This window comes from Panthera leo, chromosome B3, assembly GCF_018350215.1.
Source record: "Panthera leo isolate Ple1 chromosome B3, P.leo_Ple1_pat1.1, whole genome shotgun sequence".
Classification (NCBI taxonomy): Eukaryota; Metazoa; Chordata; class Mammalia; order Carnivora; family Felidae; genus Panthera; species Panthera leo.
In genome coordinates this window covers 84,613,271-84,637,367 of record NC_056684.1, presented here as the reverse complement: position 1 = coordinate 84,637,367, position 24,097 = coordinate 84,613,271, and the positions used below count along the sequence as shown (strand labels likewise).

At 34.4% G+C, this 24,097-nt stretch overlaps 1 protein-coding gene across 8 annotated transcripts in view; it reads left to right on the top strand.

The window, feature by feature from the left end:
* The window catches only part of RALGAPA1 (Ral GTPase activating protein catalytic subunit alpha 1), a 264,987-nt gene that overhangs the window by 130,366 nt on the left and 110,524 nt on the right, over nt 1-24,097 (top strand). For all 8 annotated transcript variants that reach the window (XR_006203767.1, XM_042942992.1, XM_042942991.1 and 5 more), the window contains 9 exons: nt 3,330-3,482; nt 6,020-6,213; nt 6,448-6,546; nt 7,307-7,462; nt 8,880-9,008; nt 11,778-11,903; nt 14,696-14,754; nt 18,576-18,684; nt 19,943-20,053. Coding sequence is in view for 7 of the 8 variants with exons in the window: in XM_042942992.1 (XP_042798926.1) it covers nt 3,330-3,482; nt 6,020-6,213; nt 6,448-6,546; nt 7,307-7,462; nt 8,880-9,008; nt 11,778-11,903; nt 14,696-14,754; nt 18,576-18,684; nt 19,943-20,053 (1,136 nt within the window). In the remaining variant the exon portion in view is untranslated. The remainder of the gene's footprint in view (nt 1-3,329; nt 3,483-6,019; nt 6,214-6,447; nt 6,547-7,306; nt 7,463-8,879; nt 9,009-11,777; nt 11,904-14,695; nt 14,755-18,575; nt 18,685-19,942; nt 20,054-24,097) is intronic.

Here is a 24,097-nt window from a genome sequence, read left to right as displayed (position 1 = left end):
TATTTCCCTGATGATGAGTGATGTTGAGCATTTTTTCACGTGTCGGTTGGCCATCTGGATGTCTTCTTGGAGAAGTGTCTATTCATGTCTTTTGCCCATGTCTTCACTGGATTATTTGTTTTTTGGGTGTTGAGTTTGATAAGTTCTGTATAGATTTTGGATACTAACCCTTTATCTGATATGTCATTTGCAAATATCTTCTCCCATTCTGTCGGTTGCCTTTTAGTTTTGCTGATTGTTTCCTTCACTGTGCAGAAGCTTTTTATTTTGATGTCCCAGTAGTTCATTTTTGCTTTTGTTTCCCTTGCCTCCGAAGACGTGTTGAGTAAGAAGTTGCTGCGGCCAGGATTAAGGAGGTTTTTGCCTGCTTTCTCCTCTAGGATTTTGATGGCTTCCTGTCTTACATTTAGGTCTTTCATCCATTTTGAGTTTATTTCTGTGTATGGTGTAGGAAACTGGTCCAGATCCATTCTTCTGCATGTCGCTGTCCAGTTTTCTCAGCACCACTTGCTGAAGAGACTGTCTTTATTCCATTGGATATTCTTTCCTGCTTTGTCAAAGATGAGTTGGCCATGTGTTTGTGGGTCCATTTCTGGGTTCTCTATTCTGTTCCATTGATCTGAGTGTCTGTTCTTGTGCCAGTACCATACTGTCTTGATGATTACAGCTTTGTAGTATAGCTTGAAGTCTGGGATTTTGAGCCTCCAGCTTTGGTTTTTCAAGATTGCTTTGGCTATTTGGGGTCTTTTCTGGTTCCATACAAATTGTAGCATTATTTGTTCCAGCTCTGTGAAGAATGCTGGTATTACTTTGATAGGGATTGCATTGAATATGTAGATTGCTTTGGGAATAATCATATAATTTTTATCTTTTGTTAATGTGTATCACATTGGTCAATTTATGGTTATTGAACCATGTTTGTCTCCCTGGAATAAATCTCACTTGATCATGGTGTATGATTGTTTTTATGTGTTGTTTTAACTCAGTTTATTGATATTTTGTTGAGGATTTTTGCATCTGGGTTTATTAGGGATATTGGCCTATAATTTTCTTTCTTTTTTTTTTTTTTTAATGTTTATTTATTTTTGAGAGACAGGGGGGCAGACTGCAAGCAGAGGGAGGGGCAGAGAGAGAGGAAGACACAGAATCAGAAGCAGGCTCCAGGCTCTGAGTTGTTAGCACAGAGCCTAATGCGGGCCTCGAACTCAAAAACCGTGAGATCATGACCTGAGCCGAAGTCAGTCGCTTAACTGACTGAGCCACCCAGACGCCCCTATAATTTTCTTTTTTTTGTGATGTCCTTGTTTGGTTGTGGTATGAGGATAAAACTGGCCTCGTAAAATGAGTTTGAAAGTTTTTTCCTCTTCAATACATGGAAGAGTTTAAGAGGGATGGGTGTTAAGTATTCTTTCAATGTTTGGGAGAATTCATGAATGAAGCTGTGTGGTCCTGGACTTTTGTTCATTGGGAGATTTTTGATTTTGGATTCAATCCCCTCACTAGTGATTGGTCCATTCAGATTTCTGTTTCTTCATGATTCAGTCTTGGAAGATTATAAATTTCTAGGAATTCATCCGTTTCCTCTAGGTTGTATTTCTGTGGTATTGGTTGTAATGTGTTTTCTTTCTTTTCTTATGCGTTTAGGTCATTTTTATCTTTTCAGAGAACCAGCTCTTAGTTTCATTGATCTCTTTTATTGTCTTTTTAGTCTCTATTTCATTTATTTCTGTTCTGATCTTTATTATTTCTTCTCTTCTACTAACTTTGGGTTTTGTCCTTTTTTTTTTCTCTAGTTTGCCTAGGTATGAAATTAAATTGTTTGCTTGAGATTTCTCTTTCCTTGAGGTAGACCTATATTGCTATGACCTTCCCTCTTAGAACCATTTTTGCTGCATTCCATAGATATTGGTATGTCATATTTCTGTTTTCATTTGCTTCTATGTATTTTTTAATTTTTCCTTTAATTTTTCACTCACTTTGTCGGTATTTGGAAACATTTAATCTCTATATTTGTAGTTTTTCTAGTTTTCTTCTGGTAGTTGATTTCTAGTTTCATATTGTTGTGGTCTGAAATGATTTCAGTCTTGTTGAATTTAGTAAGACTTGTAAGACCTAACATGTGATCTGTCCTGGAGAATGTTCCATGTACACTTGAGAAGAATATGTATTCTGCTCCTGTGGATAGAATGTTCTGAACATATGAGTTAAGTCCATCTGGTCTAATCTGTCATTTAAGGCTGATCTTTCTTTATTAATTTTCTGTTGAAAGGTCCTGATATTTTAGCGGCTTGCTTGGTAGTAGCATCACCTCACTACAACCACCACAAAGTGTTAAATAAGTATTAATTTATGCTATACATAATTTAAATAAACATGAGTTTCTGCTATGTACCAGACACTACACTAGGCACTGGCAATACTTCAGTATATAACGTAGATACAGTCCCTGTTTTTACAGAGTTTCTGCATTAGTGAAGATATTTAAAACTAAACAGTGTGTTTCAAGTCAGTGTTATAAGTCGTATAATGGGGAAGTACAAGTGCATATGGCAGAGACTCCTTATTCACACTGGGTAGGTCAACAGTGGGTAGGCTTCTCAGGAAGAAGTGTCTAAAGTAAGACCTGAAAAATAAAAAGAAGTTAACCAGACCTATAAGAACAGGATTATGGCTCCATGCAAAGGAAAAACGTGGAAAAGGCTAGCTCTGTGGCTAGAACTTAAAAGTAACGGGGGAATTATGGAGTGATCAGAAAGTTGAAGAAAGACTGGAAAACCCACTAATAAGCTGGGGCTTATCCTATGGCCAGTAAAGAGCCATAGAATATTTTAAGTAAGGAAGTAACATCTGATTAATTTTTAGATCTTTTTGCTGCCTTATGAAGAATGGACTGGGAGGAAGGAATAGGGGTAAGAGGGAGATTGACGACTGGGGACCATCAGGGACCACCATAAACCAGGCTAGCAATGATAGTAGCATATAGAGCCATGCAGAGCAAGTTCTTCTCAGGAATAGCCCCAGGTCTGAAGTAAGTGAAATAGAGTAGCAGTGGGTACTAGAGTTTCTCTAGCTGCATCAGGAATGGACATTATCACTTTCACAGATGGCTTCTATTAACTGCTATACCCAGTTCTGATTCCATTCTAGTACCCTGGAAGAAATCAAATGAGACCCCTAGATACAAAATCGTGTACAGTATTATGATTTTCTTTACCTCTTTGGCCTTTGATGCTTCTCAGTTGTATCTTATTGGGATTTTAAGCATTACATCTTAGGTAGAGAGTATTGAATATTCTCTTTATGGTAAGTTTATGAAATTATATTTACAGGTTCAGAAAGTGCTTCTCCAGTCCATTCAGCTCTGGGATCCAGGTCACAGACGCCTTCTCCTTCCACACTGAATATAGATCACATGGAACAGAAAGATCTTCAGCTTGATGAGAAGCTCCACCATTCTGTTCTTCAGACGCCAGATGACCTAGGCAATATTTGAAAATTAGATATTTGCTATTTTTCCTTTCAGGGCATTTGTCTTAGGAGATCTTAATTTAGACATCTTAAACTTTTGATTAGATAGAGTATTATTATAAGTCTTCTGAACTTTTGTGAGTCTTTTGGAAATTTGTTACTTAACATTTTTTCTTGCTCTTAAAAATATTTATAGTCTAATATTTGTTGTATTATTATAGTTGACTACAGTCCTGGCATTAGTGATTGCATTATTTTTGTGTGTTAAATTATCATTTATTGATATTATGCCATTTCCTAAAGCAGGAAGTATTTTTAAGTAAATGTTAAAAAGTGACTAGGAAACCTTAGAAACTGCAAGTTTTAATAAAAGTTATTTCTGCTGAGTCTTAAATAATGTAACAAGGATCAGGATAAAACGTCATTTTGCAATTATGCCCAAAACAATGAATAATATAAAATGCCAGTTTTCATTGGTGCTGCAGTACATTTACTCTCTATAACTTCTGGCCTTATAGTTTTAAGGTACTCATTCTCATAATATGCATTTATCTTGCAATTACATAACCCTTATGGTCTGATTTCTGGATTATTTTGGCCTTTTCTTTCCTCCTTTTGGCATGCAGTTTTTAGTTCATCCTTGCTTTTAGTCTCTTTCCCCAACAGTGGGAAAAAATTTCTAACTTATAGAAAAGTTACAAGACTAGTAAAATGAATACACATTAAGCCTTTAGATGAATTCACCAGTTGTTAATATTTTACCACCTTATCTCTGTATCTACATACACACGTGCACAAAAACAACCCTGCCATCCCCCAACCCCCTTTTATTTCCACGTAAGTTGGGGAGGATCAGAGGGAGAAGGAGAGAGAAAATCCCAAGCAGCCTCCACACCCAGAGCAGAGCCAGATGCATGGCTTGGTTGATATCACGACTCTGATATCATGACCTGAGCAGAAATCAAGAGTTGGAAGCTTAACTGACTGAGCCACCCAGGCGTGCCACTTTTCTTTCTTTCTTTCCTCCTTTCTTTCTTCTTTCCTTCCTGCCTTCTTGCCTTTCTGTCTTTCTGTCTTATTTCTGTCTTTCTCTGTTTCTTTCTTTCTTTCTGTTTGTCTTTCTTGAGCTATTTAGTAGTGAATTGCAAATTTTAGACCCTTTTCACCTAAACACTTTAGTGTTTCCTGTATAACCACATTGTAATGGTCACATTCAGCATATTTAACATTGAAACATCACTGCAATTTTTTTTAAATGTTTGTTTATTTTTGAGAGAGACAGAGGGAGAGAACATGAGTGGGGGAGAGGTAGAGAAAGAGAGGGAGACAAGAATCTGAAATAGTCTTCAGGCTCTGAGCTGTCAGCACAGAGTCCCAATGTGGGGCTCAAACTCAGGAATGGTGAGATCATGACCTGAGCCAAAGTTGGATGCTTAACTGACTGAACCACACAGGTGCCCCCATTACTGCAGTTTTTAATCCAAAGTCAAATTTCCCCAGTTGTTTCAGTAGGAATATCTTTTATAGCTACACCACACCACTACCAGCCCAATTCAGGATTCAAAGGAGGATCACACATTGTTGCTGGCTTTGCAATTATTTAAAATTTTGTTTTTGAGAGGGATAAGTTAGAGACAAATCAGTTGATTTCTCACCATATTGTGAAGGTTCCATAGAGTAGGGAGATGTTAACAGTGATGGTTAAAACTACAGTGTTTTTTTTTCTTTTATTTCAATGAGCTTACACCAGATGGTTATTTTTTATTATTATGAAAGACTAGTAACTTTTTTATAATACAATCATTGTATACTTTATGTAGAAAGAGAAAAAAAAGTTAAACTTAGGCATAAAGGATGTGCATATATTAAGAATGAACTTGTATATTGTGAGTACACTGAGATATTATCAAGTAGGAATAATCTTAGTAATGATTTCGCCTTTTCTGTTATATACACTGAATAGAATAATGGGTGTTTTTTAAGTTGGAGGAGACCTATAATGATATTTAGCTAAACCATCTATTTCATAGTGAGAAGTATAGCATTAGGTTATTAAATAATTTGTGTGACATCACATAATAACAGTAATATCCCTTTTAATGCTAAGCCTGATTTAGTTTTGAAATATAGAAATACATTTGTTTGGAAGTTTTAAGTACAAAGAAATAGGCTTATGAAGACTTCCTACAAGATCTGCTTTCAGCCTGCGATCTTCTATTAATTTGATGATACAACCTGAAGTAGTCATTTGATAAAGAGAGAGTATGTACTTACAAATATGATCTTTATGTCAACCATATACTTCTCTATCAGCATCATTTCCTCCTTAGATAAATCCTAGTACAAGTTCCATTGAATAAGTAATTATTGCCATAATATGGAATCACGAACTGGTGAGGTTTTGATCTTATTAGGAAAAAATAACACTAGTGCCTATTGACATTTTAAAAATTTGCTTTTATAGATATTTAAGATTGTTAATTTGAGTCTTTCTTGTTTTTGTGATTCTTTAGAAAAATTACTAACACCAACGTATTGGTTTATTTTATAGAAATCAGTGAATTTCCATCTGAATGTTGTAGTGTGATGGCAGGGGGTACACTCACAGGATGGCATGCTGATGTTGCTACTGTAATGTGGCGAAGAATGCTAGGCATTTTGGGAGATGTCAACGCTATTATGGATCCTGAAATACATGCCCAAGTTTTTGATTACCTCTGTGAGCTTTGGCAAAATCTAGCTAAGGTAAAAAAAAGAAAAAAAGAAAAGTTTAAGAATTCGTAGAAGCCTTAGACCACATTGCCCCTCCCCCCTCCCCCAACCTCCTTACTATAAACTAGTTCCTGGCAGGGTAAAGTCACTGAACCATGTTTAAATATATAGTTAGTGATAGAAATTGGACTTGAACTCAAGTTTAAGCTAAAACAAACTGGAAGAACAGTTTTCATAGATTTGTTGCATTTTATTTGAAAATTACAGATTAGAGATAATCTTGGCATTTCAACTGATAACCTGACCTCCCCTTCACCACCAGTTTTGATTCCTCCACTGAGAATTCTTACACCTTGGCTTTTCAAGGTAAGCTTAATATATAAAAATCTATAATTTAAAAGTTTCATTTAATAAATCATATGTAATCTGTTTTAAACATTTGATTCTTTAACTTTTGTATAGTTTTCTAGAACACTTGGTTTGTGACTTGTCATTCATTACGGGTTATATAGAGAGGAAAACGGGCATAGCGTAATTATTATACTGGTGCATCATTTTTATTTAATAAAACAAAAGTGAATATAGAAAATTATGTTTTAACTGTATTTTAGTGAAGTATAAATCTCGAATTTATATCAAAGAATATGCTGTGTACTTTCATTGTTTTAGTTTTTAAGTTTATTTATTTTGAGAGAGAAAGCGTGAGCAGGGGAGGGGCAGAGACAGAGGAAGAGAGAGGGAGAGAGAGAGAATCCCAAGCAGGCCCCATGCTATCAGCACAGAGCCCAATGTGGGGTTCGATCTCACAAACCATGAGATCATGCCCTGAGCCAAAACCAAGAGTCAGATGTTTAACCAGCTGAGCCACCCAGGCACCCCTACTTTTGAAGTTTTAATTTTTTTAAGTGTCATTTGATACGTTTGGTGCATTTTCCTAAATGAAACAGTGTGTGGTTATTCATAACCTATGTTGTATCATTTTAATGATAACAATAGTTTCAGTAATCCTGATATTTCAATTCATTAAGAAATTGGGCCAACATAAAAATAAATGAAAGCAAATATATTGCTTGCTGTATCACTTTAACAGTATCTGAGTATTAAAATCAACATCTTTAAATTGTAGGCAACCATGTTGACTGATAAATATAAACAAGGTAAATTACATGCTTACAAACTTATTTGTAATACAATGAAAAGAAGACAAGATGTTTCTCCAAATCGAGATTTTCTAACACATTTCTACAATATAATGCATTGTGGATTACTTCATATTGATCAGGTAAATATATACTTTATAACCAATTGCTTTATAAGTTTACCTTTGATTCTTGATTATTTAACTCTTTTAAGGTCTAGAATTAAAAATAGTCTTATGTAGTCATTTATTTATAAGTGTCTTTGATTTTGTAACCTCATTTGTTCTTAAGACATAGTTGAAAAGCTGTTATGTTAGGGGATTGACTTGATTATTAAATGTGTCTTTCCTAAACATAGTTGAAAAGCTATTAATTAGGGGATTGATTTGATTATTAAATGTATCTTTCCTCTAATGTTGTAACAACTAGTTTGCTTCTTTAAAGTATTAAACCATCTTTTGCTTAGACTGACTACATCTTATTTTAATGTCCTAATGTACTTATTCTTGGGTGTTTTGTAATTGTTACTTAATAATTGGCACTAGAGGCATGTGGATATGCTCATCTAGTAGTGAAATAGAGGATTTTTCTTCTCTAAGAGCTAGCCCATCACATTTTCTTATTTCCATAGATTATATTAGCACAGTGACAATTATATTGACTTGGCATTTGTATCAATATAATCATTACATTAGAAAGTAAAAAATTTGACTGTAGAACATTATTTCAAGGGTCTTGATCCTGGCCATAAAACTGGAAAAAAAAAAAAAACAAACAAAACCAGAAATAATCACAAAAAACTGTGGGAGGTTGTAAGTCATAGTAATGAAACATTTTTATCATAATGTGGTTAAATTTCACTTGCAGTTGATTTAAAGATCATTAAATTAATATTGAAAGAAGTAGTTATGTCTCTCCTCCTGAAAAGCGAAAATACTACCTGCATTAATTTGAAATAATTACAGTGTTCTACCTTATAAACATGTCTCAAACAAAATGACGATCTTAGTTATTGACAAAGAGACCTTTTGTTTAAGATAAATCAGATTGAGTAATACAGTGTAAAACACTGCATCCTCATGGTAAATTCCAAAGGCTGGATATTTTTCATCAAAGGACTTCAGTTGATCTCATAAAGAGAATATCTCCAGTTGCCACATAATAGGTTATGCAATTTTAAAGATCAGAGATATCATATGGAAGCAAATGGATGAGAGAAGGAACTACTCTGCAGTTCAGTTTTATAACACTTGAGCCTTATATTTTCAACCCCTGAAGCAAAAAGCCTTCCATCTTGCTGTCTAGTGTGGGGGGGGGGGGGGGGGGGAAATGCTGTATTGATGTCAGTTAAACAAATATGTTTTAAGTTTATTTTGCTTTGACAATATAATACCAAGCATGGATTATTTAGAAGAATTAAAATTAGTCTTTCCAGTTAGGCAGTGTATAGTAATTGCCTGTTTTATTATTTCATATGTTATCTATTTTTAAGGGTATTGATTAGCTGATACCCAAGATTAATTTATGAAACTCTTTTCCCCTTCTTTTCTTACTTCTAAGGATATTGTCAATACAATCATCAAGCACTGCTCACCTCAGTTTTTTTCACTTGGTTTGCCTGGTGCCACAATGCTTATTATGGATTTTATTGTAGCAGCTGGTAGAGTGGCTTCTTCAGCTTTTCTCAACGTAAGTTTTTATTTCCTGTTCTTTATAATATAACAGACTGTGGTTAAATAGGCTCGACTAACAAAGCAACAGAGAAGGAGCCCTTGTTAGTAAATTTAACAAGCTGATGATGAGGAAAACTTACAGTTTAATTGAAATTGCTTTTATTTTTTTAAGTAAAATTTGAAGTATAAGAAAGTACTAAAATTAGTTGATGGAATTGACACAGGAGCTATAAAAAGGGATTAAAATCTGATAAGCAAAACAAAATTTAAAATTGAAGAAGTCTATGGAAACAAGTAGAGGCAGGGAAGAAACTAAAGAAAGGGCAGTGGGCCATAGCAAAAGAGAAGAAACAGATGAGATAATCCAGAAATATGCTCTAGGAGTAAACTCTAAACTCTGAAAAACATGTGAGGATTTTTCATAACAGTTACGGAACTATGGAGACAATGCCAAGTAACTGGTATAGTTGGAACATGTCCATATTTATGTAGCAGAGGTAAACTAAAGAGGAAGACAGTGGCTGGTTTATAGTGCTAGAGAGGTTAGATTTTATCCTCAGGAAAGAATGAGCAAACATTGAGGGATTTTACGCAAGGAGTGGCATGATCAAATTTACTATGAAAACAATTACTGTTCAGTAGACCAATTATTCTAGATGACTAGTCAGCACGTTTCCTGCACTTCTTTAAGGTTGTGCAGGAGAGTGGCACCTGGGTGGCTCAGTTGGTTGAGTGTCCGACTTCAGCTCAAGTCATGATCTCAGTTTATGAGTTTGAGCCCCACATTGGGCTTTACATTGACAGCACGGAGCCTGCTTTAGATTCTCTGTCTCCCTCTCTCTCTGTCTCTGCCCCTTCCCCTCAAAAATAAACATTAAAAAATTAAAAAAAAAAAGATTCTGCGGGAGAATTAAACCCTGATGTCCTTAGGAATCCATTTTATGTGATTAAATTTACCTCCTGTGCATCTAGAAGGATACTAGTTCTGTAACATCCTTGGGAAAATTTTTAAAAATAGTTATTTTCTGTTTGTGTGGTTCATATGAGGAACACTTGTTGAGAAAAACTGCATAGGAAAACAAATCATTACAGGAATCAAACCTGACACCTCATCTCATCATAAAAGTTTAAGGTCAGTCTTTTCCTCTGGATGATGTTGAAGATACATAGTCTAAATCTTCCTCTTTGGATTCCATTTTAGATCCCATACACATCATCTTCCTTCCCTTAACAGGAAGCCCCTTTTCTCCCTCTGCCAGGCAGTTTACAAAATAACTAATTAGGTTTTACCTTCATTAATTATAGTCACATTATAAGTATGCTCCCATTATATCCACATACTTGAACATTCTCAGTTACCTTACCCAACTTTCAACAAAAACCCTTAGCTAATCTCTTTTTTTAAATTAAATATTGCGTTTTTTATCAGTTTCATTTTTATAACTAATTTTTTTTTATTTAGAGACTTTAATTTTTTAAGTAATCTCTACACCCAATGAGGGGCTTGAATTTATAACCCCAAGATCAAGAGTCACATGTTCTACTGACTGAGCCAGCCAGGTGTACCTACAGATAATTTTAAATTGGGATGGTGGCTACAAGCTTGCCCTACCCCTTTATGGTATTGTCTTTTATCTGCAAATAAGGATTTTTTTTTAAATATGGAAATGAGTTGTTTTGTTGATAATCATAATAGTACCACTCCACTGCCTCTATTAAAACAATTAGAAACATAAGGAGATCCTGTGGAAGATAGTGTCTTGTTTTATGTAAATAGAAGGATTATGTTTCTAGCAAATTTTTAAAGCATTTTTTTTTGGTATTATTAAACATATAATTCAATTCATAGGTATTTTAGTAAGCAAAGAAATATATTAGTAAGTGGGTGTTGGTGGGCGTGCAAGAAGGTAGAAGAAGAAAAAGAAGTGTTCAGTGCTGGGGCACCTAAGTGGCTCAGTCGGTTAAGCGTCTGACTCTTGGTTTTGGCTCACATCCTGATCTCATGGTTTCATGAGTTCGAGCCCCAAGTTGGGGTCCACACTGACAGCACAGAGACTGCTTCAGATTCTCTGTCTCCCACTCTCTCTGCCCCTCTGCCACCCCCACTGTCTCTGTCTCTCAAAATAAGTAAATAAACTTTTAAAAAAAGAAAGAAATGTTCAGTGCTGATACTTCAGAAATGGCTTAATATATATATAGCTAAGAAAAAGAGGAAAAGTTACCTTCATCTGCAGGCCAACCATAAATTCTTACTTTGTTTTTAGTTAAGTACTATAGGCAATGCTTTTTTCACTTGGCATAACATTATAAAAACCGTCTAGACTAGTGCCTATTTCTTGAAGATACAATTAATGTTTTTATCCTTACTTTTATCCTTAGGTAGTAACAAATATAATCTAGTGACATTGAGTCATCTGCTCATTAGTACACTATGTTTTGTTGTGTGAGTTGCCTTTAAAATGAAAGTATGTATATTTTTTCTCAAAATTAGAGTAAATTTATGCTGTCAGCTAAGCTATATTCTTATTTGCAGTCCCATTAAGTGTGGCTGATTTCTGCTTAATTTGCTGTTCGTAAGGAGAGCTCTTCATTTACTGAGAATAGCAGTAGTTTATGTGCAAAGTATGGGTGAAAACCTCAATCTTTTTGTGTTGCTCCTTTTGTTTTTAATTGTGTCTTATGCTCTCACTTCTCTTTGTACTGTGGTTAGGTCATGAAGTAATTTTCTGGTAATTTAATGACATAGTCAAATACATTTTAAAGATTTAAAAAATCTGATACATAGGCACCAAGAGTGGAAGCACAAGTTCTTCTGGGATCCTTGGTTTGTTTTCCTAACTTATATTGTGAACTCCCTGCTCTCCATCCCAACATTCCTGATATTGCCATGTCTCAGTTTACAGATGTTAAGGTAAGAAATCAGTTGCGAATTTTTAGTATTTAAATGACTTTTTAAGTAATGTATGTTTGATAAAATTTGTGTTCTTCTCCTTTAGAAATCCACATAATCGTTAAAGAACGTTAGCCAGCTATACCCATCAGACACAAAGCTAGAATGTCTGTTAGGAGCATAGCCTTTTTTGTGTTGATAACTTCTTTGGAAATGTTTTCTCATTATTGAATCCATTCATATGCCAATATCATAGGATTCTTTTATTCCCTCACTGAACATTTATTGAAACATCCTATGACACAGATAGTAGGCTACTTCTAAGGCTCCTAAGATTGAGATGGTACTAAACCTGCAAATTTGACACTCTCTCTCTCTCTCTCTCTCTCTCTCTCTCGTAATTTCCCAATGTGATGTATCAAACAATGTAATGGAAATATTCTGTTTTGCTGTAGGAAAGTGTGGAATTGGGGTGGGGATCTTATGTATCTGAGGCCTCATAGCTCCTCAGAAGTCATGCTGATAATTTTTTTTTTAACTTTGGTTTTCTCTGAAAGTTTTTCAATCCAGTTTTTGTCAGGAGTTCTGCATGTATTTTTCATGCCACCCATATTTCTCTTTACAACATTTATAACATCTGTAATTACTTATTTAGTGTTTAGTTTATACTTGAGACAAACACCACAGTAGATCCTATTTACCTAGTAAAAGGTCCTATTTACTGCTGTATCCTCAGAGTTTAATAGGCTGCTTGGCATCTGAGACTCCTGAAACATTTGTTAAACAAGTGACTTTCAGCCACACATAAAATTGCATTAGGTCAGTGCAGATTTACAATGACAATTAATAAAAACTATACTTTTGGTCTTCAGAGATGTCATATTTTTGGTTTCTTATATTTTCAGAAGATCCTGAAGGTCAGGGATAGGTAGTAGTTTTTAAGTTTGTTAGGGATTAGCCTAGCTTACTACATATGATCTGCATTTCAGAGTGGACTTGTTCACTTCTGGCCATTGTATATAGGTAGTAATGGCTGAAATGATTAAAAAAATCAAACTTTGGGGAATGGGTATTTCCAAAATAAAAGCTAATTCTGTTAATGATGAAGAAAGCAAAAAGCCTAAGAAAATGATAATTATTCTCATTCAGAAAAGTGAAGATTTAAGGGAAAGTTACATGCCACAGTGGTCATATGTAGTTTTCACATTTTCACTGAAAACCACTCCCTGCGTACTCTAAACTGTAGCCATATAGCCACATGGGACATACCATGCTGTTTTTCGATTCTGTGCCTTTGAAAACCCATTTCTTTCTGCCTAAAACATCATTATATAGACCTGGTTTCTTCTTCTTGTCTCTCTTAATCACTCAAACATAATCTTTGACCTTGATCATTTGTCAAAATCCTATTTACCTAAGACCCTTTTGTGAAGTCTTCTGTGACTTTCTGAAGTTAAAGTTGAGATACTGTTGTCTTAACCATCTGTTTCTTTCCAGCATTTAAGACAGGATCTAAGACATAGAAAGCTCTTGGGCTTAAATGGATAGCTTTCAAGTATCTATTAATTGCCAGCCACTGGGCTAGATGCTAAGTTTACAAAGATAAGTAGTTTACTACTCTTAAGGAGCTTACAATCTGTGTAGCTGATAAGTGCTTTTTGAATATATGAATGAATGAATGAATGATTATTTTTGAAAAAAAGGAACAAATAGATTCTTAATCATCAAACCTAATGGCATTCTTGTTTTCCTTTCCTTAGCCACTATAGTACTGGCCCAGTGTTGATGTTCCTGACTTCCGAAATCTCTTCAATTTTGACTTATGTTGCACAGATCTATCTTGATTTTCTTCTTGCTTCTCTAAATATTCTGTGACTCCTTAATAGACTAGTTTTCTTTCCCTGCTTGCTAAACATAAACTTGTTACAAGATCCTCTTTAGATAATGACTTTCTCTTTATTCTGCCTTTTGAATGTTTTATTCATTTACGTAATTTTAACTATTATTTAGCACTTATCCCCAAACTCACATACTATCATGTTTTACAAATTATCAAAAAGAAGAAGCTTGCTTTTAAATGAATATTTCTCAGAGTTTTGAAACGATGTTCATACTTTTGAGCAATTAAATCTTTTTTCATTATAGTGAGCTTTTTATTACTCTTCTAATCAGGAAAAAAGGATTCTTTTTTCGAACATATGTATTTGGTTATAAATTTCAGAAATAATTTGTTTTAATTTGTTTGTGCTGCTCTAACAAGATACTACCACAAAAAAAAAAAAAAAATAGTACCGACTGGGTTGCTTATAAATGACATAAATTTATTCCTCATAGTTCTGATGGCTGAGATGTCCAAGATCAAGGCTCCAGCAAAGCTGTACTCTGGTGAGGGCTCTCTCGCTGGTGTATAGCTGGCACCTTCTCACTGTGTCTTCACAGAGTAGAAGGAGTTAGAGAGTTCTGTGGTGGTCTCTTTCATAAGAGCATTAATTCCATTCATAAAGTCTCCATCCTCATGACCTAATAAGCACCTCCTAATGCCATCATCTTTGGGGGTTAGGATTTTAACATAAGAATTTTGGGGGGACATAAACATTCAGACCATACCATTGTTTTATTTATTTAGCTAATTTTATGAATAATATTAGACTGTATTAAAAGTATATGGGTGAGAACAAAGACTTTTATTTCCTTATTGTATCCCTAGCACCTGGCACAGTGTCTGGGTTCATAGTGGCCATTTAATAAATACTTGTTGAATGGATGAATGAATGAAATTTTAGTCATTACCATTATTTCTTCCTTTTTCCTAGGAACTTATAATCAAAACTGTATTAAGCTCAGCAAGAGATGAGCCCTCTGGCCCTGCACGGTAGGTCAGATATCCTTAAGACTTGACATAACTATTCTGTTTTTGGAATCTTATTGTAGAAGTTGATTGAATTATTCAGCAGTCCAGATTGTTTCAAATACACAAAAGCTGTTTTGAATTATAAATCTAAATTATTTATATTATTAAATACTTACTCTTTTCATGATTTGAATACAAACCTTCCTTCATTAATAAAATCCTAGGGGCACCTGGGTAGCTCGTTCAGTTAAGCATTTCACTTTGGTTCGGGTCATGATCTCACGGTTTGTGAGTTCGAGGCCTGCATCGGGCTCTGTGCTGACAGCTCTGAGCCTGAAGTCTGCTTCAGATTCTGTGTCTCCCTCTCTCTGCTTCTCTCTCTCTCTCAAAAATAAGTAAACATTAAAAAAAAAAATCTTAAAAAAATAAAATCCTGGTCACCTTGTTCAGTGCCTTTACCTTCTGTATCTAAAATGATTTAATTTTATTCAAGTACATTTTGCTTTCCCTTCAGATTTTATTTGTCACTATCTCTTATGCAATACTTTGTAATGTACTAGTAATTACCCAATGAATATTTTTTAAGTTGAATTCAAAGGAAATATTTTTAATGTAGAAAAAAATAGGAAAATTTATAAATATTTTATCAGGGTATTTTTTAAAAATAGAATATAAAAAGACTTTAGAATGTTTTCCCTTCTAAACATCTTGTTAAGAAGTGAAAACTGTCATTTTCTCTGTTTTACTAGACCTTTCCAGAAAGATGGAGATTTAAATCAGCAGGATACCAATAACACACCATGTTCCTTCTTTTCTCAAAAATATCATTAATTTATATTTTCTATTTCTTGGAGCTAATTCTAATACTATGTAATTAGCCTCAGTAGTAGTCTGCGTTTACTACTATTCTGACCTACATGTCTGGAATGCTTCCTCTTTTCCTAACATCTGCACATTTTTTTGACCCAAGGTTCTAAAAAATATGGATTATGGCTTTGACCATTTGGATTCTAATTGCAATTTAAACCTTTTAACAGCAACTAGAATTAATATAAAATGAGCAGTTTGCTTAAATGAGACATAGCTCTAGCCTTTAATGCAGTTGGATATTTTTCTTAATAGCCAAGTTTAACTAGAAACAAATCTCTTTGAATAAATTCTTGTTTTACATTAGTTTCATTTTAATACTGGACAACTACTCCAGAAAATGACATTGTCTTTCCATTATTCCCATATTTTCATTTCTGGTAGCCTTAACCCCAAATGTGATTATTTTTTTTTCAACGGTTTTTTTTTTTTTTTTTTTTTTTTTTTTTTTTTTTAATTTATTTTTGGGACAGAGAGAGACAGAGCATAAACGGGGGAGGGTCAGAGAGAGAGGGAGACACAGAATCGGAAACAGGCTCCAGGCTCCGAGCCATCAGCCCAGAGCCTGACGCGGGGCTCGAACTCATGGACCGCGAGATCGTGACCTGGCTGAAGTCGGACGCTTAACCGACTGCGCCACCCAGGCGCCCCCCAAATGTGATTATTATCAATATTATTTCTTTAACATTTGCTATGCTAATGATTAATAATGATAACCTTTTAAGTTTATAAGGATTTTCCTGTCAAATTGTTCCACTTAATCCTCATCACAATTCTAAGAAATTACTGGAATCATTATTCTTCCAACTTTACTAGCAAAAAACTGATGGCTTAGAAAACTAACATTTATTCTGTGCTAGGCACTGTTCTGAACACCTTATTACCTCATTTAATCTTTGCAACATTTCTAGGGCATATGTGCAGTTTTTATCTGATTTTTTTATAGATGGGAGCCCAGAGAATTTAAATAATCTGCCCTATCATCCAGAAATGACAGACCCATGATTGCAACTCTGGCATTTTGTCTTCAGAGCCATATCAGATATATAAGTAATAAGTGACAGAACCAGATTTGAACTTCGATCTTCAGATCCTAGATCTTCTGCCTTTTTTTTTTTTTCTTTTTTAAACTGTGTTGCCTCTCAAGTGAAAGAACATTGAAGCCTAAAACATAGCTGCCCGGAAGTAGACCTGGGAATCATTAACACATTAGCTTGTCTTGAGAGTATAGGGAAATCCCAAAAGTTGAATATAAGTATTTTCTAAACTTGCTTTCCTTTCAGGAATGTGAGGTCTTAGAAGACCCCCAAATCTGACCAGGAGCACAGACTTGAGCCATACTGGGAATAATCTAAATTATTTGAATATCTTGAAGAATGTAGGAAACACACAAACATACACACACCCACACATGCACACACAAATTTGATCTTACCCCTCAATTATAAAAATGTCTGTTAAGCATTTTACTTCTGGTCTGTGTTAATTAGCTGCATTCATGGAGTTTATTATTACTGTAGGATTACAGTGCTTCCCACTGCTAAACCTGAAACTTGGTTATTTAGATCTAGAATATTTATAGGTGGGAAACAGTAGGGAAGAAATAAAGCAGTAGACTTCGCTTAGAAGACTTTATGGTAGTTTTTTTTTTTAATGTTTATTTATTTTTTTGAGATAGTGTGCAGGTGGGGAAGAGGTAGAGAGAGACAGGATCTGAAGCAGGCCCTGCGCTAAGAGCAGAGAGCCCAGTGTGAGACTCGAACCCACAAACCTGATCATGACCTGAACTGAGGTCTGACACTCAACTGACTGAGCCATCCAGGCATCCTTTGGTACTTTTGATAGTAAATAATTTATTAGCATTAACACTATGATAAACCGAAAGAAGACACTTAACTTCTGATCATCTGTGTTCAGGAAGAAAACAATTTCTGCATTGAATTGTTCTGAAATTTAGCATTCTACTGAAAAAATGTTAAGAATATCATCATGGGGAGGGGGACACCTGGGTGGCTCAGTCAGTTAAGCATCTGACTCTTGATGTCGGCTAAGGTCATGATCTCAAGGTTGTGAGATCGAGCCCTGTGTCACGCTCCATGTTCTGCACAGATCTTGCTTGGGATTCTCTCTCTCCCTCTCTCTCTGCCCCTACCCCACTTGTGTGTGCGTGCTCTTGCTTGCTCTCTCAAAATAAATAAATAAACTTCAAAAAAAGAGAAAAGAATGTCAGTATCAGGACATGCCAAGTATAGCAGAATACTAGAATGAGTTGACTTTTTAAGGAGTTGAGGGAACCAATATGTGCTTCATCAGAAGCTTATACTTGAACACACTAATGGAATTTTTACTGATTCTTTTACTGATTCTGATCATCTAATAAGTCCCTTCAAGCTGAAACTCAGTCGAAGTAGGGAAATGAAGTTTCACAAGACATTAGGGGATAGAAAAAATTATGCAAATTCTGTTTCTTTTGGAATCTCTTTATAAAACATATGAATTTTATTTGTATTGCCAATTTGTTTTAAAGAATTTATAGCTGGCTATGTTAGATTTAAGGGTTATGAAAATAATCTTTGACCCAGCAGCTTCATGTTTTTGCTGAAGTTCATTGGGTGCTGTCAACAAAATCACACTTTCCTTTTTTGAAAGCAGGTTACATATTTGTTTGGGACGCTTTATGGCAGTATCAATTTATTAATATAGGTTTGTTAAAAAGATCCTGTGTGTTATTCCCGCCTATGAGATTGTTAGCAAATTATATTTGAAAATTAGGCTTTTAGTTTGGAGCCATGTGCTTTCCTCCTACTTTCTCTTGCTAAGAAGAGCTAATATACAGAGTAAAAATTGATTCATTTAAACAGTGCATGTTCTTTATAGGATGGTTTGTTTTGGTATTTTGGTTGGGGTGATGGTTTCATTTCATTTCAAGTCTCATGCACTTTTATTTACATCATTGTTGGTTGCCTTTTTTGCAGATGTGTAGCACTGTGCAGTTTAGGTATTTGGATTTGTGAAGAACTAGTCCATGAGTCTCATCATCCTCAAATTAAGGAAGCTCTGAATGTAATTTGTGTTTCCTTAAAGGTAAAAAAAAAAAAAGAACCTATTTAGTGGAATATATTGATATAGAATGCATGACTTTTTCTCCAAGTGTTTATTATATCTTATGTCTTTATAGGATAAGACATTTATTAAATGTTACATTTTATTATTATTCATTTGTTAACACATTATTTCCTTGATCTTGACTTTTTCCTTGAGTGGTCCTACTCTTGAATGTAGGGTATTGTGGTGATCACCAATTTTATCTCAGCTTTTTATGTCATTTAATTTGTAAGGTCATTTATATTTTCCTAATCATTATTTTTGTAAGTTACTCTTCAGTCCTTATTACTTCCTGAATTCTTGAGCTGTTGCATGATTTGGCTTTATTATTCAAGTTAAATGGTCTCTTTGTAGCTAACAAGAGTAAGATTTGTTAAAAAATAATAACCTAATTATTTGGAGAGTGTGAATGAGTAAATTTTTTGCTTGGGAAAGTATGCATGATATTATTTTTGTCTTAAAACTTGTAATGCACTTTCTATATAGAATGTAAACATAAAAAGTACAAATATTACTTATATGACAAATATTTGTGTCATAGTATGTACTATATTTGAGGTGCTTTGCTGGTCAGATTGAGGGATATTAGAATGAAAAAAAATTATAAAAACTAGATTCAAAAGTTAATAATATGATGACTGGAGAGATTAAAATAAGAGTAATAAAACAAAAAGCTGAGAGAACCAAATGAATAGTGCATGTAAAATGCTGATTGAGGTCAGAGGAAACATCAACTTTGACTTGGGTGTTAGAGAAGACTTTGGAAATAGGAGACATTTGGTTAGGGCTTGAAGAGTGGGGGACATGTGGTCATAAAAAGCTGAGCATAACAAGTTTGACTTTATGCCGTTCGGGAGTCATCTGAGAACTTTAAGCATAAAGAATGTGAGCATCAGAGCAGTTCTTTAGAAGATTAATTTGAAAATATTGTGTAGAGTTGATTGGAATGGGGAACAGATTGGAATGGAGAAAAGACTGAAAAGATTACAGGCTGTTGCAGAAATTTAGGTGAGGGAAAATGAAATAAAACTTTAATGGAGACAAACACTCAAAATCAAAAATAAAGTTAATTGTGTTTTTGGAATATATTGTGAATTCTTATTTTGCAACTATATATTTATCCTCTTAATAGTATTTTAATACACAAATTTAGAGTAAAAAAAGAAACAGGTATGAAATTTAAAGTTTTTCAGCAACTAATGCATTAATGAATAATTTGTTGTTGTTGTTATTACAGTTTACCAATAAAACAGTAGCCCATGTAGCTTGTAACATGCTTCACATGCTGGTTCATTATGTACCTAGACTTCAGATTTACCAACCTGATTCTCCCTTGAAAATTATTCAAGTAAGTATTTCTCATTTATTATGACCCTGTTAAAAAACCTTTAGATTTGGATACCTTGAAATATAAAATTATTTAATAATTTCTTTAAATTTTGCATGGCTAAATAATGGCAACCCAGGCTGGTTTTTTTGGTTTTTGGTTTTTGGTTTTGGTTTTGGTTTTGGTTTTGGTTTTAGATATCAAAGTTCATGACAGTCCTTTTGTATTTTATGTTAGGAGACTCTGTTCTTGGTTTTAAATGCTACATGCAAATTGATAATTGCCATCATCTTTATTAATGTATATTCTGCTTCATTCCCTCTCTTAGGTGAGAAAACATAGCACCCCTCCAGTTACCAGAACCAGGACATTATTTTGATTCATCCCTTTTCTTTCCTATTCAGCTAATCATAGATGAAATTTGTTTTTGAAAAATTATTTTTTAATTTTAATTTTGTGTCTCCAACGCTTCCTGCAACACCTGACCTCCTATACTTTATACAATACCTGACCTGTTTCATTATTTCTTTCTTGAGATGCTGTTGTAGCCTTCTGACTAGTCCCCTGGCTTCTGAGGTCTTCCCCTCCAAGTCGTCATTTCACATTCACATGACTCTGACACCTACCTGAAAAAAACAAAACTCAGCAATATCTCTGAGTGGTTTTCCTTTGCCTATAAAATAAGACCCATGTTCTTTATCTGGGAATTTGAAGCCTTCAGATGAGGCCTCAGCCTATCTTTTTAAAATTATGTAGAGATTCCTTTGAAGTATCCTGTTGCCCACATACTTGAGTCGACTTACTATCTCCTGAACATACCTTGGCTCTTCCTACCTGAAATGTTCTACTTCTTTTATCCTCCCTTCATCTTTCAGTGATTGGTTTAGTACCATCTCCTCAAAAAATAAGAATCTTTATCTCTTCTCTCCAGCCAGAGTTTATCTATCTTATCTTCATATTCTAATAAAATTTTTAGGAAATATAACAATTAATATTTATTAAGCACCTGTTATGTACCAGTCGCTAGACCAGCCACTTTTTCATAAATTATCTCATTTAATTCTTAAGTCTTTTGAGGTAGACTCTTATTTGCCTCCCACCACCTTTATTTAACACGAGAGAACTGAGGATTTAGTAACTATATGAAGTCACAAGCTAGCAGGGTAGAAATAGTTCATACCCAAGTGTGTAAGATTTTAAGTCCAGGCTTTTCTGGCTCAACCATTTTGCCAACCTCTATTTCAGCACAAAATATATTTGTGTACAAATTCAAAAATGCCCGCTAAGACAAGGGCATTTTTCTTCTTTATTATTTTTTATGCCTAGGGTGATTTTCATGTAGAATATGTTCAGTGGGTATCTGTTGAGTTGAAAATATGTAGTATTATGGTTAGGAAGTTAGGTTTGAGGATTAGACATTCCTGGTTTAACTAACGCCTGATTCAACCATTTACTAACTTTGTAACTACGAACAAGTTACTTGGCTCTCTGAACTCACGTTTTCTTTATCTTTACATTTTCTTTATATTTTTACATTTTCTTTACATTTGTGATAAAAATATCTAGCTCACAGAGTTGCTCTGAAGACTAAATGAGAAAACATATCAAACAGCTTAGAACTTTTTGCCTTAAAATAATGAAGCATTAATTTTAATCAGTGTTGGCTGCAGCTATTATAATTATGCAGGACATGATTACTGGGTATAAATGTGAATGCAATGTATGTTAGTATTAAAACGTTTGAAGATTTTAACCTTTAAGGTTGATTATTCTGTTTGAAAATTAAGGTCATTTAAAAAAATTTTTTTAAACTTTTATTTATTTTTGAGAGAAAGAGAGTGTGAGCAGGGGAGGGTCAGAGAGAAAGGGAGACACAATCAGAAGCAGGCTCCAGGCTCTGAGCTGTCAGCACAGAGCCCAGTACGGGGCTCAAATGAGCCGTGAGATCATGACCTGAGCCGAAGTTGGAGGCTTAACTGACTGAGCCACCCAGGCGCCCCTGAAAATTAAGATCATTCTTTAAGCAGATTTTTCTTTTTTTCATTTGAAAGTCTGCAAATCCTTTCCCTTATTTTCTTTATCAGTTTATATATTATTAATACTCACCTAAGTACTTCTTAAGTATGCAGAATTTTTTCAGATTGCTTCATTAAACATTATAGGGGTCAATGGTTACAGATAAACATGAAGAGTTAGTATATTCCACTTCTAGTTGAATGGAGAAGTGAAATCCCAAAATAGTGGAGCATTTCACTAATGTTTACTTGTTTGCATAGTTATGAATAGAAGCCCAGCCAGTTCCAGTACCAATATTAAGTGGATGTATCTAATATTCTACATTCTATTAGGAAATAAAAGCCTTTTACTGTGTAAAGTACATTTACATTTCTACTTGATGCATTGAAGCAATAACTTATGAAAATATAATAGCATACAATAAAAATAAACTTACCCCTATACATTTTTAACATGCACATAAAAAAGTTTAATGAGATCAAAAAATTTCCAGGTTAAATAACACTATATGTGAATATTTTGCCTTCTTTTAATAATTTTTTATTATTTCATATTTTTTATCAAATTTATTCATTACACAGCTTAGTGTACATGTTAATTTAAAAAGCCAGATTATAAATTTTTTTAAAGCATTTATTTATCTACACACACACACGTACACAGAAATGTCTGGAAAGACAAGAGAGTAGATTTCTTTTTCTTTAAGTAATGTCTACACCCAACATGGGGCGTGAACTCAACCTCAAGTTCAAGAGTCACATGCTCTACTGACTGAGTCAGCCAGGCACCCTTAGAGTAGATTTCTTTATTTTTTTTCCCTCCAACTTTATTGAGGAATAATCGACAAATATAATTGTATATATTTAAAGTATATAGCGAGGGGCACCTGGGTGGCTTAGTTGGTTAAGTATCCAACTTCGGCCCAGGTCACGATCTCCCAGTTTGTGGGTTTGAGCCCCGCATCGGGCTGTGTGCTGACAGCTCAGAACCTGGAGCCTACTTCAGATTCTGTTTCCCTCTCTGTCTGCCCCTCCCCTGCTCGTGGTCTGTCACTCTCTCTCTCAAAAATAAACATTAAAAAAAAATAATAAAAGTATACAGCGTGATGATTTGATAATTATGGAATGATTACTAAGGTAAAGATAATTAACACATCTATTATCTCACATAGTTAACTGTTTTTTGTTTTGTTTTTTATGGTGAGAATGCTTAAAGTCTACTCTTAGCAACTCCTAGATATTCAGTGTATGATTAACTATAGTCACCATGCTGTACATTAGATCCTCAGAACTTACCCTTTTTATAGTAAAACTGAAAATTTATGCCCTTTGACCTATATTTCCCCATTTCCCTCTTCTCTTCCCAGCCTCTGGCCACCACTATTCTATTCTCTATTTTTATGAAATCAGCGGTTTTTGTTTACTTCGTTGGTTGGTTAGTTGGTTGGGTTTTTTGTTTTTGTTTTTGTTTTTTTTAAAGATTCCACATATAAGTGATACCATACAGTATTTGTCTTTGGCTTATGTCACTTATGATAATGCCTTCCAGTTTCATCTATGTTGTCACAAATGGCAAGATTTCCTTTTTTATGACTGAACATTAATATTCCATTGTGTGTATATATACATAGATTTTTTGTATTCATTTATTCATTGTAGGACACTTATTTAGATTGTTTCTGTATCTTTGCTATTGTGAATAATACTGCAGTGAACATGAGTGTTGAGGGATCTCTTTGAGATACCCATTTCATTTCTTTAGATAAACAGTCAGGAGAAGGATTACTGGATCATATGGTAGTTCTATTTTTAATATTCTGAGGAACTTCCATACTGTTTTCTATAAAGACTGTACCAGTTCAGATTCCTGCCAACAATGTATATCGGTTTTCTCATCTCCACATCCTTGCCAACATGTGTTATTTCCTCTCTTTTTGAAAACAGCTATTACAACAGATGTAAGGTGATATCTCATTGTGGTTTTGATTTGCATTTTCCTTGTGATTAGTGATATTGAGCACCTTTTTATATACCTATTAACCATTTGAAT